We start from the raw sequence: 19,627 nt of genomic DNA on the forward strand, positions 1-19,627 counted from the left end.
TTGTCTTTGAAATAGATTTCTGGTTAATTTAGAATACATTTCTTCAAAAAAAAAGTATTCATTTACTTAGGTAACTGTTTTTCATTTCATAACTTGTTTTCTCTGGGTTGGGCTGAGTTAGCTAAGTATGAAGCTGAGGTAGCAGGGAAGGAGAATGTCCTGTGACTTCCCCCATCACAAACTACTGAAACAATCTATCATCCGTTCTACTTGAAAAACTGTTTGTTCTGGACCTCTGACTAATGGTCTGTCTTTGTTCTGAGCCCTAGACTAATGGACAGGAACTTCTGCTTTCTAGGTCTGTCTTGGACTTCCACTATATAAATGGAAACCCCCAGACAATTCCTGCCTGAATATTCCATTAAAAAAAACAGGAATCAAACCTTACTGCAGAGTGGCAATGATGTGACCCGTGTGTCAGGCTCCACAAACAATCACATCTTACAAAGCCTTAGTCACACCAGGATGACCCAGTCCCGGGCCACTGAGTGCTCACGAATGTAGATAAAGGAGCCATGAATTCCTGAGCAGTAGCCTTTTTAAGACTATCTGCAGTCTCCAAAGCATGTCTGCCTTCACGAGCTTTTCACACACCTATTCTCTCTCCCCTTCTACACCCACCATCTCTCACTCCACCCACAGTGACTTTTAAGAACAAGTTCTAACAGTCCCTCTGCTAAAGGATTTTACAACCCCCCTGGCCTCCCCCCAACACATTCTGTGCTAAATTCCCCCTCTCTGGGCTTTGCAGGGCCTTCTAAAAATATCTCCATTGAAGTCTTTAACATGTCTTTGGTATGGTGGGTTTACTTAGCTGTCTCCTACCCTCCAAACTGAGAGCTCTGCGAGAACAGAGACTATTTCTTAATCACCTTTGGACTCCAACTCCTGACATAATGTCTGATCAAGCATTCAAAAATATTGATGAATGAATTAACTAATTTTTCAGAATTCCCCAGTTTTTACTCATAGTTTCTTAGATTCTAAGGAATAGTCAGTGTGCCCAGGATAAAAGTTTGGTTGGTGTGATATCCTTGTAGTAAGCTGTGATTTCATTGTTCTCACTCTAAATGAGTTGAGAAAGATTAGAGAGAGACTTGAGAAATAGAGGTGGGCATGTGGAGAGGTTCCATGCCCTGGTTCCGTCCAGCTTACACTTAGCCATCCACTCCCATGTCTACGTAATTCTATGAGACACTGGAATGATGAAAACAGGGGTGTTAGAAACACCACAGTCTCTCTCCTCCTGACCCCAAATCACTGCAATGGGAAGGGGAACCACTAAGGAAGGCATCACGGTGGCATTCAGGATCAGAGCAGGAGGCAGCCGGAAAGGCAGATGACAACCTGGATGTAGGACCGACTGGACGAGCCCCAGGACACGCCCGTGGCTTAAACTCCACGTGAAGGGATAATGGGAAGCCATTGGCACTGAGAACTAAGAACAGGGCTTGGAGCTCTGCCAGCCCATGTCTACATCCCAACCCCGCTTCACGGGCCCCATGGGCCTTTGGAGGACATGTGTTATTCCTTGAGCCTCATTTTCCCCGTGAGAATCCATCCCAGAATGTCTGCTGGATGGGGCTGCTGTGAAATTTTGTGAGATAAGGAATGTACAGTGTTTACTGTATGAGTGCCACAAATGAGAGATGCTGTTATCAACTCCAAGCACTTTCTTGAAATGACAGCTCTGGTGCCTGTTTACTTAGTTCAAATAAACATCAATCTAGATAAACAAACTAAGACTATCTAAGGAAACACAATGCAAAGAGCTAAATCACCTTAGAAACTGGATGAGATCAAAAGGTAACATTCATTGAGTGCTACAGTGTGTCACAGTGTGTTAGGGCTGCTAGAGATACTTAATGCGCATCAGTTCAAGTGTCCCAACAAGTCTATGGGGCAAGTACTGTCACCATCATATGTTTATTATCATCATCTCTATTATACTAATGAAGAAATAAATTACAAAGAGATAAAGTTATCTATGGTCACACAGCTAGCAAGTGGGAGAATCAAGATTCAAACTCAGGTCATCCAGATTGCCCAAATTGTGCAATGAGTCAAATTGTGCCCCCACCCCCACCCCCAGCTGCCAAAATTTATGTGTTGAAGTTATCACCCCTAAGTACCTCAGAATTGACTGTTTTTGCTGATAGGGCCGTTAAAGAGATAATTAACTTAAAATGACACCAAAATGGTAGGCCTTAATCCAGTGATTGGTGTCTCTATAAAAAGAGGAGATTAGGACCCAGAGGGACACTAGGGATGCCCATGCACAGAGAGAAAGCAGCTAGCTGCAAACCAAGGAAAGGGCCTTAGAGGAAAATAAACCCTTCAGACATCTGGATCTTGGACTTTCAGCCTCCAGAATTGTGAGCAAATGAATTTATGTTGTTTAAACTCCCCAGTCTGTGGTGTTCTGTGACGGCAGCCCTCACAGACTAATACTCCAGCCACACTCCCACTGCAAAGCTATTTGAATCAGAGACCACAGGGCTTCTTCCCCATGCTTAGGACAGTGCCTCACACGTAGGAAATAAATGCTATCAATTACAACTGAATTCGACCGAATCTTCAATATTTGCTCATTAACAGAGGCAGTCCTAATGGAAAGGTCACAACCTTGAGCTCAGGAAGGTGCTGAGTGAATCCTGAAATCAGGGACATAGGAAGATTCCCTATGCCTGGGCATTCACGTGGCCCACCAACTGTCAGCTCCATGGAGGCAGGGGTTCTTACCGTTTCAGTCCCTGATGTAATCCCCAAGGACTAGAAGAGTGGCAGGCCCAGAGCAGACACTCAATAAATATTTCTTAAAAGAGAAGGTAAATGTAGTGCTATGGAAGGGAACAGACTGCATGGAGCAGAGGCACATGCATCTTACATGCTGTGAGCACTGGCAGCCCTTCATTGTTCCTTCTATCCCAGCCAGGGGTAGGAGCGAGGCACAAGTTCCAGAGGCCTGGCAGAGAAGGTCATGTGGTTCCCCCACTGTTCTACGCAGGTATGTAGTGGGCGAACAAGAGGCCACTGGAGCATAGTGTGCTTGGAGGGATGCTCAGTACCCTGTGTTCGCTTATGAATGAAAGTATTAAGTTAACCAGTTCAATCTGACTGCTAAATACCCTTAGGGCTTTTCTCATAAAGAACACAATGGGCTTTCAATCCAGACTTTTAAAAATAAAATGTAATTTTTACGTTGCCAAATAAATATTTTAAGAAAGTTTGCACATTACGTCTAAGATTTCTAGGTGTTTAAGTCACTGTGTTTTCAGGTTACAGGGGCATCTGAGTTATTCTCATAACTCCCTGCAAAATGCCTCTGTCCATTCCAGAGAGACTAAGACTACATGAAATGTGCGGCGGCCATCTCCCTGCTCTGCCAGCCACACCATCACCCAGCAAATCACAATGCTTGCTGTTTGCAAGGACTCGAAAAGAGTGGAAAACCCCCAGTGTATTTCTCCTACTTTATAATAAGACGAGGCAATACAAGTTTGAAAACAGTGAGCAACCTGGGATTCACAATGAATTTAAATAGAATTTGGTGGGGTGCCTGCAGTTTGTCATCTAAGCAGCCTTGACGTAGAGAATTCCTGGAACTAGCCTACCTTAATTCAGTAAGACAGCGCTGTGGCAATATAGCAGCATCCTAAAAATAAAGCATACATAATGCATCTTCCATGCTGGGCATGAAAAATAGTACAATGATTACATGCTACCAATATGGTGTCCCTTGGGATTCATTCACATTACTGTGCATACTGCCAGGGAAGCTTTGGCAAAGCTGCTGAACTAAAGATCACAGAAGGGTGCTGGGCTTTCTTCTGCACTCAACTTCTACATGGACATAGTCTGCTTGTCTTATTTTAGGCAAATATTTTTAAATATTTTGTTTAAAAAATTAAATGTTATCAATACCACACTGTATCTGACCTTTGTAATGATTTACGACTTTTCCAAGGATAGTTTGGCAAAAACACACTAATCTGTCCAGTGCCATTTGCCTACATATGATTGTTTATGGTTAAACAAGAAAATCTGGTAAGCAATGGCTTGCATTTAAAAAACAAACAAATCATGCAGCAGTATTCAGAGCAGTATGTCAAACTTCCTTTGTGTAAAAATATTACCAGTGTTAAACTGTTGAATTGAAAAAAGGAATTAAATAGAAATGTTCGCATAGCAATAGATCAGGGATCACCATGCTCAATTTGCACATTTTTGTTACTATTCCATAATTATACCAAGTTATATTTAAGAGGTGGTATGGGCTAAGAGAAGCCACGTGAGGAGGCTTTAGTATCAGACAGAATCGGTTACAGATTTCAGTTCTCTGCTCCCCAGCTGTGTGTCTTTGGGCAGGTTTCATAAGCTTGCTGAGCCTCAGAATTCCCAGATTTAAAGTATTAATGCTAATTGCTGCACAGAATTGTTAGTGGTGCAGTAGACAAATGACAGCAACGTAGAACAGGCACTGTGCAGTGCCTACCCTAGATGCTTTATGAATTCACAGCTGAAGATTTCATTTGGCAAAAATAGATTTTTAAAAGCCCTTTGATACTATATTTCAATCCAGTTTTGCATTTCCCACACAGACAGGCATAGGAGAGGCTCCTCTCCAGTGGTGACTGCTGGCCTGGGTCAGGTGGCACACACTGGCTCTCCCTGCCTACCTACAGCCCACCCTTGCCAAGTACGTACACCCTTCCCATTTCCTGGGCTGTCTGTGGGGTAACACCTGTCAGAAAGTGGTCTGAGGTACAGTGCAAGGTTGGTGAGTCTGCTAATTCTACATATACATACATATATATTTTTTTTCTTTCTTTCTTTATTTTTTTTAATTCTAGGAGAATCACCTAGAGTTCATCAAGTTATACAACCAAGAACCTGTCCCAGACTTACCTGAGCCAGTGGCTCTGTGCTGACAGGACCACTCACATCAGTTTTACTACTTAAACAAAAAAAATACAAAGCCTTTTTAATGGGACTTTTTGTCTTTGGACTGAATTAACAGAAGCCTCATCTGAGAGGCTGGTGACAGGCAGATCATTTGATCATGGCATTTGATTCTCTTTAACTTATCCCCTTGCATCTCTTGTACCCTTTTTATATCCAGGCCATTTGTATGACTTTGAGAAAGGTGCTTTATTACTCTGGTCCTCTGCTTGCCTACCCACAAAATGTCTCGCATAGAGTACATACCTCATAAATTTTGTATGAGGATTTAATGAGATAATTCATGCACAGTACTTAAAACAGTACCTGGTATATAGTCACCTTAATATTACTTTTGCTATTGTTAAGTTTGCTGTGTCCTTGTGACAAAAGAGTTTCCCAAAGCCTGTATATGTGCATCAGTGTATAAGTCATCTGTTTCACCATATTAAATAACTAGATATAGTAATATGTTGTGGTGATGGAGAAAGAAAGAGAAAGATATACGATAAAGCCCTTTAAAGGATTTGTTAGGGAAGCAGACTGATGAAAAGAGGAAAGATTTAAAGGTAGAAGACCAGGGTTTGAATTCTTTCTGACAACGAACTCATTGCATGGCCTTGAGCAGTCTTCTTACTGCCTTTCAACTCAAAATTAAGGTTAAAAAAAAAATGCCTACTGCATAGGTTTCTTGGAAAATTTAACTGAGATAAGCCAAACATCTATATTCAACTCACAATACAGACTAGTTATGTTCTTGGTGCTGAGCATGAATTTATTTTCACAAACACAAATCAAAAGTCAGGGAACAGAAACAACCCTTAGGGCAGATTACTGATAGGATTTGCTGGCTACTCACTCTCCTAAATATTAAAATATCTACTCCTAGATCAAGTCGTATCATCAGAGAAATATATACCTAAACTAAATCCAATAGTTCCTCCTATAGAAACGTCATGATCAAATTATATTCTAGTGTGAGACCAGCAGACCATGGTTGAACATCCTCACAAGAATGAGCTCTGTGAACCTTATTATTTGCATAATACAGAGCTGCCAAGGACATTTTTTATTATTTTTTCAATGAGCTTTTTATAATATCCTCCAGGAGGATTTAGGACTAAAAACGGTAGCACTTGTCCTGATTATTCGAAGCTGGAGGCAAATACAGATATACTCTTTAGAGTCAGTAGAACAGGTCAAGAATGCATTCCTGAATTCATTCAAAAATATGTATTGAACACCTATTATGTGTCACACTCTTTACTGCCACAATAAACAAGAGACAAAATATCTCTGCCTTCACAGACTAGTGAGTAGGAGCGTTAAGATTAAACAAGCAACTGTAATGTGAAGCAATGATACACAATGTGCCAGAAATAGGTGCTGGGTAACTAGACAAGATCTTTCACCTCCTTAGATGGACAGCGAGGCTCAAATAAAGCTAAGCTTGGAGCAAGATAATAAGAAGACCTTAGAAAGAAAATATACACTTCTGTGGAAATCAGGGTAAGAAAGACATAACTCAGGAAAATAGAAATAGGTGGAGAGAGATATCAACAACTAAAACTGTTTATATAGCTCCCACCATGAGCAGAAATGATCTGTTTATATACTTTACATCAGTAAAATAGTCTACATAAGTAAAATTATATTGTTTAGAGTGCTCATAACTATATTTAAATAATTTCATAAGTGTCCAAGGAAATTGGCCTGATTTATGACTCTAATAACTACATAAGGAGAAGGTATCAAAGAAAGGGCTGATATAAAACCTTAGGTACTGAGCTCATAACCCTGAGAGTTGTGGAGATACAATTTTGTTGGGTGTTTGCCATCCCCACTTACTTCTGAAACCAGAGAAGACACCAGGCTATACTGAGATTATAAGCCCCTCCTTCAGATTGAATGCAACTGCCCTCTTATTTCCAAAGATGCTGGATGTTCAGAGCCCAGAATGAAATATTTAAGAGAAATCCTGGTGTCAGAAAGTCTACCTAAGCAGTCTAGAGACCCAGGTTTTAGTCCTAGTCCTGTCACATAAAGAAATAATATGTGAGGCTCAGAGGCTATGTGAAGAACTCAGTGAGCTTGGGGCCTCATGTGCACAGTGTAGTAGCCAATATCCAGTGAAGGTGTACTGTGTGACAGGCGCTGGTTCTGTGTGTTTTCCAGGTATTAACTAACAATAGCCTCATGAGGTAGGTACTATTGTCATGCCATGGCTGAGGAAACTGAGGCACAGAGAGATACTGTAACATCTCCAGGACATAGCTGGTAAATTCAAACCCTGGAAGCCCGGCTCCAGAACCCAGACTTCTACCCACTACTTTATTCTGCCAACTTCCATCTAAGAGCATCCCAGGGAAGCTCAAAGGACATCAAAGCACCGTGCCTCAGGGTATATTCAAGAGTTCAACTCCCCTGGGGGGCTTTATGACATAAAAATGAACGACAATGTAGTGTAAAAAGGATGATTCTATGCCCTGCTTTGTCCAGGACAGCCTCGGTGTATGCCTGTTGTTTCAATGCCCACCAATATTTTCTCTCTCTCCAGAGTATTCCAGTTTGGATAATAAGATATACAGTTACCTAAACTGAGTGGGTAACAGCTTATTTTCTGAAGTTTGCTGGGCCTGTGTCTGAAACCCAGCTGAGCCATCTCCTAGCTGTGGGAATTGAGGTCATTCACTTTGCCCAAATAAGGCTCAATTTTCTCATCTACTAAATGGAAATAATAACAGTACCTACCTTACAGCATTGTGAGAAACACAGGAGTCAATGCATGTATGGGCTATATGAATCAATTAGTGTAGTGCTTAGAAAACCATAAGCACCCAATAAAAATTAGCTTTTACCAACTGTTGATTAAATATTTGAGTCTCTTGCACATCAGTATAATCATGGTGGACTACTTTGTGACTTTTAAACATCAAAGCATACCTGTGAATCTGAAGCACTTAGACATGGTCCAGGATAAGTAAAGAATGCCAAATCTTTCTAAGTAAATCACTGGTACTTCAAAAAGTGCCCATTCTAAAACTGAATTATAATCCTAAAGCCACTGGAAATACAGTTTAGTTCTCAGCCACTCCAAAGAGTTTTAATCCATTCCAGTCCAAATTCAATGGTAATCTCACTAAAATGCTCAGTGTTATGGTGACAGGTAGTAAGGGAATACCCTTTGAGTTTGTAATCTCTCTGGGATCCTTTTAAACTGTTTGGGTGAGCCTGGATTTACAGGGGCAACTTCTGCTTTCAAACACAGCCAACTGACAAACACCACCCCTACTTTGTATTCAAATTCAGAGGCAATACACTGATAGTTCAAAGAATATCCTTTATATGGCATTAGCACCACTACAGACCAGTCCCCCTAGAATCTGCCAGAACTCCTGACCCCTGAATCTTGGCAATCAGGTCAGTGAGACCATAGTCATGCTCTTGAGGAAACCAAATGGCTAGTTAGTATATATATATTAAACAAATTACCTATCTTTGCTTCATTTCCTTTGTAAAATAAGGCAGTTAAATCCACTGTAAAAGAATCAAGGGGTTGAATCTAATATAGTCTGGCTGGCCTCATAAAAAGGTTCCATCTGCTGAAGAAAGATAGCTCACTCCTACCCCACCCCCTTTACTTTTAAAAACGTCTAAGGAATGAAATTCTACTTCCACAGTAACCTCTCTAATAATACGCCTGACTGTCAGCAAGTTCTTTGCCTCCACCCTGGCTTCCTCTCCTCATCATGCAAACTGCCACTGGCTTTAATTAGATTTAATAAGCCACTGGAAGTGCAGCGAGGGAAATGGAGGGCCGATAGCACAGTGTGGGCTTACTCGTGCATGCCGGCTACAGCATTTCCCCGGAGCTCCCACATCCTCCCAGAGCTGGGGAAATGAAGAATGCCAAGCGTACAGAAACACATGCTGCTGCTGTCCAAATGTGAAACGTGGGTGGAGAAATCATTTAGAAAAAGAGAGTGAGGGAAAAGAGAAAATCAGTCCGAATCCCCAACAGCTGCAAATAACGAAGCATGTGAAGCTGTTACCTTGGATGAACTCTGATTTCCTGCTCACAGACGGCAGGGTCCTGTTGAGCCCCAGGATTCTGTCCAGGTGGAAGGCGAACACCTCACTCATGTCCAGAGGCTGCTTGAGCAGCCCACAGGGGCTGGGGCCGCAGCCCGGCGCGGAGCCAGCGGCGCTCCGCTCCAGCAGCAGCAAGCGGGCTGGGCTCTGCGAGGACACAGGCTGGATGCCCGCCACTGCGCCATCGGCCAACAGACGCATTCTGCGGATGTCCTCTTTGCTCATCCACGAGGGGGCGCTCTCGCTGTAGATCCTGATGTTGCTCTCCCTGGTCTTGCTCAGCTGGAAATCAGAGCCCCAACCTTGCACTACCGACACTCGTGTCAACCTCCAGGGTCTTTCCCCAACCTTAGCCATGTTTCCTCCCTGGACATAACCAGGCACTTTAGCATCAGTTGCTTCTGCAACTTCCTGCAGCTGAAGAGATGGTCCTACCAAAGCCTCCTGGCCCGGGGCTGAAGATGCCAGTGCATGCTTCTTCCTGCGCTTAGGTTTTACTGTGCCACGGATGTTGGCGGGCTTGCTGCGCTTGGAGCGTAGGGTAATGTACACCACATTGAGCTGCAGCGTGGTCCCATTGCCCTGGGATTCGGGAGGGGCCAGGGTCCCATCCAAGGGTATCTCAGGGAAGGGTGCCTCAGTGGTGTCGCGGCTCTGGGGCAGTCTCTTTTCAGCGGCCCGTCCATGCTGGAAAGAGGTGCGCCCCACCTGGCTCACCAGGAAGCCCAGGTATATGGCACAGGCAGTGCCCAGCAGGAGGTTCCTCCGGGTCCTTGGGCGCCGGCAGCTCCACAGTTTACGCACTCGTGGGATGCACAGGGAGCAGATGAACCAGTTTATGAGTTTCCCTGGCTTGTCTGGACAGGTCATTTCTCTGCCTTATCCACATGTTGAACAGAGTTTAAAGCCTGAAGTCTGCTCCTGCTGACATGATGCATGGTCTCCTGAATTCAGCTGTCGCCTCTGCTTAAGTGTGTAAGTGGTCTCCTGTGCGTAGAGGTGCAAGTGAACGGTGGGTGATGGAGTTGGGAATAGTTCTGACGCTTGCCACAACAAACCTTTTAAACTCCTATTAGCCTCCCCAAGGAGAAGTGTGGCTTGTTTCTGGGAATGAATGGAAACAGAGTTAACTGAGTCACAATTTCAAACTAGTTCAGTTCCTCTACAAGAGTCAAGAGAAAAAGTAACCCTTTCCTTTCATAAATATGGCCACTAAATGTTTTTTCAAAAGGAAGCTTAAAGAATAGAAACAAGATGTATGTGTAGATTTAATATTCAGTTTAAATTAGTGAAAACAAACCACAAAAATCCAAGAATATTTTATAACTTGTAGCTAAAGTTATTTAATTTTATGCTGAAGGAAAAGTATTAACATTTTACAAAGCCAGGCTTTCCACTTAAAAATAATCTGACATTAAATAGTTGGTTTTGGTTTTAAAAAATCTGTAGCTATCCCATATTTACTTTTAAAAGCCCCACATTAACTAATTAGGCAGCAGTACCAAGTATTAACATTCAAATTCAGAAACATATTCTCTTAATCTGGTGGTACGATTTTTTTCTTCACAGTATGCTCCTTTATCTTACACTAAGAGTTATTATAACATAAAGGCATAAATGCCCGCATACCTAGGAAGAATTTATATTTATGCAGTCACACACATACAGAGACACAAACACAAAACACAAATCTGACTGCTTTTTATTCCTTTTCTTTCCACCAAAGACAGCTGAATGAAAATAAAAGAATCTCTAGCTCTATTTTCTTCACATTATTAAACAGAAGAACTTGTAAGCAACCTTACTTACACAGCTGGCCCCGTGCTTGGCCCCAGGAAGAATGCAATTCCTGACTCCAATGCAAAGAACTTCTAAAAGGCGGAGGCATGTAAGTAGAGCATATTTCATGGTCAAGAGTGTTCCACATTTCAAATATTTCAGTGCAGCTTTAAAAGTTCCCTTGAAAACTACTGATTGCAAAGCAAAATGGTTACTTGTAAACTGGTTGTTGATAACCCAGGCATGTACGGTTTTTTTAAATAGTTTAAAAAATAAACTTCAATTTTAAAGTCTGAAAAAAATAAATGCCGTACAGAGGCAGTTTTCATTCAAATAATTTTCCACCTATTTTTAACCCCTGAGAGCCCTCTAGTGTTCTGTCTGGAAACAAACTCAGAAATGTCAGTCTCATGGTGTTAAAAAGGATTGACAGTGTTTGCTTAGCTGCAGCCACAGAAATACCTTATAAAATGAGGAATGCCATCCCCCCACTGCCTCTCCCACATAACCTGGGATTAGACCACGCAGGTTCCCAAGGACTATGACTCACCTTACCATCTTGACTGTTTACAGAGTAACATTTGTCGCTCACGACTTCTGAGAAGAGAAGGCCTAGAAGTTCATAAAAAGGTACAAAAGGGTTAACACAAATAAGGAAAAAAATAGAACAGCGAGATAAGTGTGCACATAGATAGGGACAGACAGTTACAGTGTTCAGTCACACAGTGCGACAGTTCACAGGAAGAAGTCTTGGAGTCTCTCAGATTGAAGGTTTTTTTAAAAACAGGTTAGTACTTGGCTTCAGTGATTTGCAGATCCTGGTACAAAGGCAAGGAGTGATGACCTCTGGGTCTCACTTGGACTTTTCTTTCCGCTTCGATGGCAAATAGAGACAGGAGGCAGGAAGGGGACGGGTTTGATTCCCCACTGGAAAAAAGGTCTGGGATACTGCGGGGCGGAAAGAGGTTAGAGTATGGTGTATAATCCTAAAAATACTACATTTTCCAGTGCAGAAAACATCAAAGAACTGGAAAATATATACAAGGAAAAAATAAACTTCCACGTGATGAAATGCCAAAAATTATAATAGAACTGTTACTTTAGCACTCTCCCTAAAAATTCTGCCCCATGGAGGAAGAAGAAGAAACAATTCCAAAATGGTCAGTGGCCTGAAGTATCTGTAGATTTTGACTAAAGTTCATCAGAATTCAAGCATCAAAGCAATTTTCTCCAAATTCTTAGACCTTATGTCCATAAGCACAGAATTATTTTCTAGGTGGTAAGTGCTAACTTCTTGAAAGGGAACCATGGCTGCATAGTGTAACTATCTGTTATTTTCATATATTAAGAAGAATAACTAACCTGACTGAAAATTACAAGCAAGTCTTTGGCAAAAGCCAGGTTGTAATAAGCAGGCATCTCTGCTTGCTGTTTCTAAAGCAACATTTTTAGTGGAGAAATGTTTGGGAAGTAGATGAGTTGTGTGCGTTAGGAGGTGGTTGACCACCCCATTTGCCCTGCAAAATGTGTCTTTATTAGAAGATCAATGCATTGCCTCCCCTTATTAGTCACACGAAGCATTAGTGGAGGCTAAAGGGTGTGCTGTTTGGAGAATGGGCTCCAGAGGGAGCAAGCCTCCTTCACTCCCCAGCTGTGGTCCCTTGTGGCGAGTTAGCAACCTCTCTAGCCTCAATTTCCACCTCTGTGAGAAGAATAATAGCACTTACCCATCAGTGTCTTGTGATGATTAAATTAGATAGTGGTGACAGAATGATGATTTGAAATATTAGGCACTGGGTATTTATCCCCCCCCAACACTTTATTAAAATAAACTTCTCAGAGGCCCTTCTCCCAGCCCAGATAGCCCAGCAGGGAGTCACCATTACACTGGGGGAAGCTATTGTGGTAGCATTAGGAGCAAACTCATTGAATTGTTGGTGGAGCCAGTATTGATATAACCAACAACACTCAGCAGATAGAATCAGAAAACAATCGCAGTCATTCTCCCCACGGCCTATTCCAACCTGCTCTGTGGCCTAGTAGCTCTTTCCAGCTCCCTTGGATAAAAACTCGGGCATGATATTTCTAGTCACATTTAGATTTTTAAAAATTTCTCCAATCATTTTAGTCACAGACACTCACATAAACTCATCAAAATTCTTGATTCTATATAATAGTCAAAATTTTCAAATTTTTTTTAAGTTTTGAGCATTTTGTTCCCCAGATGTTAGCTGTCTGTCAAAAACAGCCAAAAACCTACTGATAAGGAGGAGAGAGAGCCATCTGGGCCTGTTTTTTCCTGTCTGGATCTTCTATTCCCCATCCACCCACCCACTCACATCCCTTTATCTGGCTCTGACTAACCACCAGGGCTGCAGGGTAGTGGTGGACAGAGAGTACTGGCAGCAGAAATGTTCTTGCCACTCCACTGATATTGTTGTGAGGTCGCTTAGAAGCTCTCTGGGCATAGCTGGTTCATAAAGCTGACCCTCTGGTGGGCATTTTGCAGGAGCTTCAAAGACACCACTACTATTATCTCTCAGGCTGGCTGTTGATGCAGAGCCGACTGTGTGGGTGTTGAGGTCACCTTGTTTCTTCAGGCTGTTCTCTTGGGCAGCGTTTAAGGTGATTAACTGGCTGGCTTTCTCACGTGCGCCTGTATGCGTGGCCCACAAGTGGTCCAGTGGTCCACAGACACCCTCCATTGTCCCAGCAACCTCAGACTTCCCAATGCAGGAACCTACTTCTCTTCGCATGGTGGACCTCATTTTGGAATGGGGAGGCAGATGCCCGTATTGCTGTTTGTCACTGTTGAAACTGAACAAAAAGGTATTTTCTAACACCAAGTATCATGGGGCCCAAGAAAGAAGTCTGATTTAGTCCAAGAAAAATAAAGCTAAATTCCTTGAATGAATAATGGTTTGCAGATTTGTTTGCCATAAGTTAACATTCATAAATAACATGTGTGTGTATAAAATGCTCAAAATACTTGTTATTGCCACTAATATTATTAGACCAGAGAGACTGATACAATAGTCCTCATACCTGAAGTATTTTCTTTCCAGAAAAAAATATAATTCTCCAAGGAAAACAAAGTGAAAAATAGACAATAGACAATGATGTGACTCATTAAGATTATCTGGAAATCTTTTCATACCTTTATGGAGAAGGCAGAGGAAAATGATGGACAAAGATCATGAGTAGGGCCTGCATCTTGTAGTCATCTATCAACTACATCTGCTTGTGTTCAGATAAGCACTTTAAAAGAAAATCACCTGTCTCCTCTATTTCTTGACCTGGATGGTATTTACAAAAGGATGTTTATCTGGGAATAATCCATTAGCTATGTGCTTATGATTTGCACAATATATACTTTGATAAAACTGAAAGGGGTGCTAAGTAAACACCTACCCATTTTATATTCCTTATGTAGAAAGGGACTAGGAGAGTAATAATTTTTTATATCTTTTTAAATTTACAGTGAAGAGTTCATGATACTCTCATCATTTACAAATTAAAGAACAATGTAATCAATCAACATTTTTAAAATATATAGATGCCTAGGCCCCATCCACCTCTCCAGAGATTCTAATTTAAATGGTATAAGGTAGATCCCAGAAATCCATAGTTTGAAAAATGTCTAATGTGCAGGATTATAATTCATTCCTCTAAATGTTAATAGTTTCAGAAGAAAATTAACACATTTTTCCAGGGCTTTGGTTTCACTGATAATGAACTAATGTTTAAATCTTTCCAGTGTTCCAATAGTAGGATCCGGCTGTACTAAAGACTGCTTCTCCTTCCGTCTGGGAGAACTCCAGGACCAGATTATACAGTGAGTCGGGCTCCAGATTTCCAAGCCCACAGAGCTCACATTTCCCCCTTCTGTCTGGTGCACCATTTGCTGCTACTGTGGACTCACCATCTGAGAGCCACAGGAAGAGTTAAGAGGAGTATGTAAGGACCCCAGTCACTGAATCACCAATAGTAAGCTTTTCCTTGCTCTTGTTGACCCATGCATGCTGTTACATAGATGACAGACCTGCAGATGGACACTTGGCTCTGGGCTCTGAGTAGACAAGACCATTCCACCGTGTCCCTAACCCTTGTTTACCACCCTCTTAACCTATAGGACCTATAGCCCTTCTAGAACTCTAATCCTGACTTTAGCCTAGGGTCTTGGGTACAACCTCTATCCTGCTTGTCATAGGGAATTTGCTAATACTTTTGCTATCAACAGGCCTGGGCAATGCTAAGCTAGCCTATCCTGCCACTGAAAAAATTATAGTCTTTGAAAATTTGTCATAAAGGTGTTTAATGTGTACCAAGAAGTTTGTAGTTCCTTAAATATTTTATATTATGTCTTTAAAACCATGTGCAAAAGAAGCTATAGTTATTGTGTTATATTTGATAGAAATGTGTGCACCTTTATCTGACATGTAATTATTCACTCCAAAGGACATCCTTCCTGTGACCTATATGACTACATCTGCTTGTGTTCAGATAAGCACTTTAAAAGAAAATCACCTGTCTCCGCAGAGCTAGCCTTACAAATCTGACACTGAGTGCCATAGCTTAATCTCTCCCATAACCAAGAGAGAACCACATAGGCAGGTTCCTAGGGTAGGAAGTGCCTGAGATTTCACTACATTGGCTATTCCCCCCTCTCTCTACTATTTTACCTGGGGGAAGCTTCCCTGCCATTTCCCTGTGTGGAAACCTCCTGCAATATTCCAAATCAGCCTCATTTCCCTGAGAATGTTCATTCCCTTTATATAAACTGACATGGATATGAGGATGGTTCTGCCACATGACCAAAAAACTGAGCAATATTCACATGGACAGAGCCTAAGACAGGAAACAGATCAAATGTCTGACATTCAACTGACATATGTTTGAATTATATGACTCTTATTTCACCTCTGGATAATTAGGTGACTTATGCATGCTATAATAATTAGTATTTGTTTTATAGTTCTAATGTCCAGATGTGCATACAGTTATCAGGGAGTAAGAGGAGAATTAGGTTGAGGTGGAGACTACCTGAATTCCTTCTAAAAGCCCCCGGACAATCTAGACAAAGTTCTTTATTTTAGCTGTGAGTGTGGAAGGCCTTGATACTCTGCCTGCCAGGCCTGCTCCCGGGCCACACACACACACAGAAGCAGGACAGACACACCAGCCCTGGGTCATTCTGGGGAACAGCCACCCAAGAGTGGTGGTTCTTAGCCCGGGTAGAGGAGTAAGATTGAATTAAGTTGCCTCAATCCTTAGACTCCTTGCAGAAAACTAGTGCAGAGCTACAAATAATCTCCTCTCCTCACCTATGTGTAAAAAAATAAGCTGCAGAGTACATTTGAAGGAAGGAAGGCCCCTTGGCTAGACTAGATTAAAACTAGCATATTAGAAATGCATTGGGGTTATAAACAAACACCTTAAAAGTGCAGGAGAAGGAGGTAGAAAAAGAAATGTGCAGTCCTTTTGTCATTTGTATCTGGTAGTTTTGAGACTCAGTTGTGTCCCCCACTGTGATTTGGTCCAGTGCAGCATGTCTGAGAAGTTGTCGATGTGGAAACTACACGTGCATGTTTCATGAATTGACAGGGAACCTGGATTAGAAAAGACAGCATGTGTTAAAATCACATACTCTGCCCACCTGCCCATTGCCCCACTCCCCCAGCCCTAAGATGCAAGCCCCAGGGAAGAAATACAAGCAAACGCCGATGGTGGCGTCTTCATGCATTATTCTGTGAGATAATGAGACAGCAGCACACTTTGATTTCCAGGCAAGGAACTGTGGTACAGGAAATATGAGCATCCCATTCTCCCCACTACTTTCAGTTGGCAGTTTGGGGAGCACCGGTGGTCAGCACCCCGGGTGTGGGCCTCACGGTTCCCAAAGTAGGCAGCTGCAACAGCTACAGGCTCAGCGGGGAGTCTCCGGTAAGTAGCTGAATAGGAGCAAACATCAATGAGAGGCTCCTGTGGTAAGTAGAGCTGACTGGATGGCAAGCTCTCGCATCTCTGTGGCATAATTGTGTGGCCTTTTGTGAGGTGCTGGGGGCCTTGTTTTGCTCAGGAGAGGGTAAGAGTCAGTGCAGCTGAGTCATTCCCACTGAAGACTGCTTGGTACCCATAGGCTGGTGAGACTCAGGGTACTCTAGGTTGCACAGCCAATGAATATTTACTTAAGATCTACTAAATGCCAGTACCTAAGCAGGGGTCTGTGGGGGTATGCAGTGTCTAAAGCATTGCCTGGCTCAGTATCATCTCAATAAATACCGAATGAATGAATGAAAATATCAAGATGATAAAACACAGTCCCAAGACCATTGGTTCTCAGAGGGTAGCCCTGGACCAGCAACATCAGCTTCACCTGGGAATTTGCTAGAAATGTAAATCATTGAACCCTACCCCTGACCTACTGAATTAAAACTCTGTAGAAAGGGTTCCACAATCTGTATTGTAAAAAGCCCTGCAGGTAATCTGATGCATACTACAGTTTAAGAACCATTGCCCTAGTTGAGGTACCCCAAAATAATGGGGTAAGCCAAGAAGAAGATAGGAAAATGCCCATCTTCCTGTGATTTACATAAGGTTATTCTATACCTTTCCCTCTTTATGAGACTCCATTTCTTCCTTGACAGTTCATCCACTGGATTGGAAAATGCACAATTTGCCAATATCACATCCTCTACCCAGCCAGCTAGCCTCACCTATCCAGCCCTACAGATTCTAGCCCCTTACTCAAAGCAAGGCCATAGCAGGTAGATATTAAGAAAAGAAGATATTTGAGAGAGACTACAATTCACAACCCATGGGAAGAAAACCAGGAGTACTTGTGGCTGAATGTGGAGGGACTGTCTAAGGAAAATTGCAGGAAGAAGTCAAATCCTCTACAGACTGTCACCAGTTCTGCACCCATGAAGGTAACTTTTATAGTAAAATCAGTTTTCCAAAAGGCAGTCATCAGGTTCCTATGCCCATAACGTGTAACATAGGCAAAAATTATAAGGCAAAAAGCTTTGCCAAGAAGCCTAGAATGGGTTCTGAAATGTAAAAGATGAGTAGCTACAAAGCAGTCTCACACATACAAGAAAATTAAATATTTATATAAGAATGGAGATGTCATTTCCCTAAATATAACACCCCAATTATTTTTGCACAGGAAATAACCAATGCTTTGGTTAAGAATGCATGTAATTTTGCCATTCTTTGGGCAATGAAGCAAGCTTGATTGAGGTAATCACCAGCTCAGAGGCAATATTCCTTGTTTTGTCTTTGCACTAATTGCTTATGATATGGAAATAGCCAGACAATATAGTTTATGACAATAAATCTACATTTCATTCAGTTGAGTTGAGGAACTTGTAAGCAAAATATTTTTATCTCAGCTAGGTGCTTTGGCAAGTGTTGTGGCCTGAATGTTTATATCCCTCAAAATTTCTGTGTTGAAATTCTAAGCACCAGTGCGATGGTATTAGGAGACGGGGCCTGTGGGAGGTGATCAGGTCATGGAGGAGGAGCCCTCATGGTGGAAGGAGTGTCCTGTAGGAAGAGACATGAGAGCTGCTTCCCTTCTCTCTGTTCTCTGCCAGGCGAGGACAGAGCAACAAGGCAGCCACTGCAAAGAAGAATGGAAGAAGGCTCTCAGCAGAGCCCAGCCATGCCAGCACCCTGACCTCAGACTGCCCAGGCTCAGATCTGTGATGAACAAACTTTGTTGTTTAAGCCACACAGTCTTATGGTAGTTTGTGACAGCAGCCTGAATCACTGAGACACAGAGATACTTCATTTTGCAGTTTCCTCACCTGGAGAAGATGATCATGTCTAGTTCACAGGGCTGTTCTAAGCATTAAATGGAATGTTGTAGGTGGAGCACTTCGCGTAGTGCTCACTACACAGTAAGAAGTAAGGACTCATTCGCTTGCTCATGCTAATGGATGGGCGCTCTCTAACGAGACCGTAGAAAACTCTGATGGGTAAAACACTGATCAACACATAATTTCAGGTTCAAGAAATAGTTATCAGTCTTGATACCTAAGGTACTACCTGATAGTCTACTAAGGTAATAATGCAGCAAATTATCCAAAATTTGCTCACTGTCTCCTGTGCTTAGCAAGGGACTTCAAATCAGTAGTGCACTCTGCATGCTACTTTAGATTCAAATATTCCATCATTTTTGCTTTGCTATTTAGAATTGATCTATGTAATTAGTCTGTATAACTGTAAGGTTATAGTAAGGGGGGGGTCCTTGGCCATGTAACTGAAATCGAGGGCATTTGTCTTATAAAGTATTAAGTATTGATCACCCATTGAAGTGTTTCCCCTCAGACAATTGACAACTTTGGGCTAGTTGGACACACTCCTCCTAGGCCTCTGGTAATATTATCAGAACAATAATGACTGATGACAACAATAGTATAATAGTTTAATATTAGTTTTACTATTCTTAATAATAGCACCTCATAGGGTTCATGTGAGGAGTAGATGAATCCATAAATAAAAGCCTGCACCTTATAAGAAAAAGTTAATTTTGTCATTATAGGGATTCTGTGGTGGGGAAAAATAGACCTTAGAAATATTCATTCATTATGAACAAAGAGAGAGTCAGAGTTCATTATGCCCATCTGCACACTAATCAGGGGAGAGGTCACCCAATTACTTGGCAAATTTAGCTAACCAGTTCTCCTGGCAGGTATTTCCCTGTTGTGGAGAGACTTGTAATGGGTCATCAGAGACTGAGATGTTCGTTGCTGCATCTTTAGACTCCTATATTATTATTATTATTATTATTTAATTTAAAGTATTTTTG

General features: G+C 42.0%; 1 protein-coding gene and 1 long non-coding RNA gene across 2 annotated transcripts in view; one reads left to right on the forward strand and one right to left on the reverse strand.

Moving 5' to 3' along the window:
- Window positions 1–9,903, reverse strand: part of GASK1B (golgi associated kinase 1B) — a 40,312-nt gene extending 30,409 nt beyond the window's left edge. The window contains exon 1 of the mRNA XM_036887853.2: window positions 8,994–9,903. Coding sequence (XP_036743748.2) covers window positions 8,994–9,903 — 910 coding nt within the window. The remainder of the gene's footprint in view (window positions 1–8,993) is intronic.
- LOC130682568 (uncharacterized) lies at window positions 9,875–18,789 on the forward strand. The gene is made up of 3 exons (XR_008995789.1): window positions 9,875–10,008; window positions 10,760–10,921; window positions 18,411–18,789. It is a non-coding gene; the product is annotated as an uncharacterized LOC130682568 (long non-coding RNA).
- The last annotated feature ends 838 nt before the right edge of the window (window positions 18,790–19,627 follow it).

This window comes from Manis pentadactyla, chromosome 1 (genome assembly GCF_030020395.1).
Source record: "Manis pentadactyla isolate mManPen7 chromosome 1, mManPen7.hap1, whole genome shotgun sequence".
NCBI lineage: Eukaryota > Metazoa > Chordata > Mammalia > Pholidota > Manidae > Manis > Manis pentadactyla.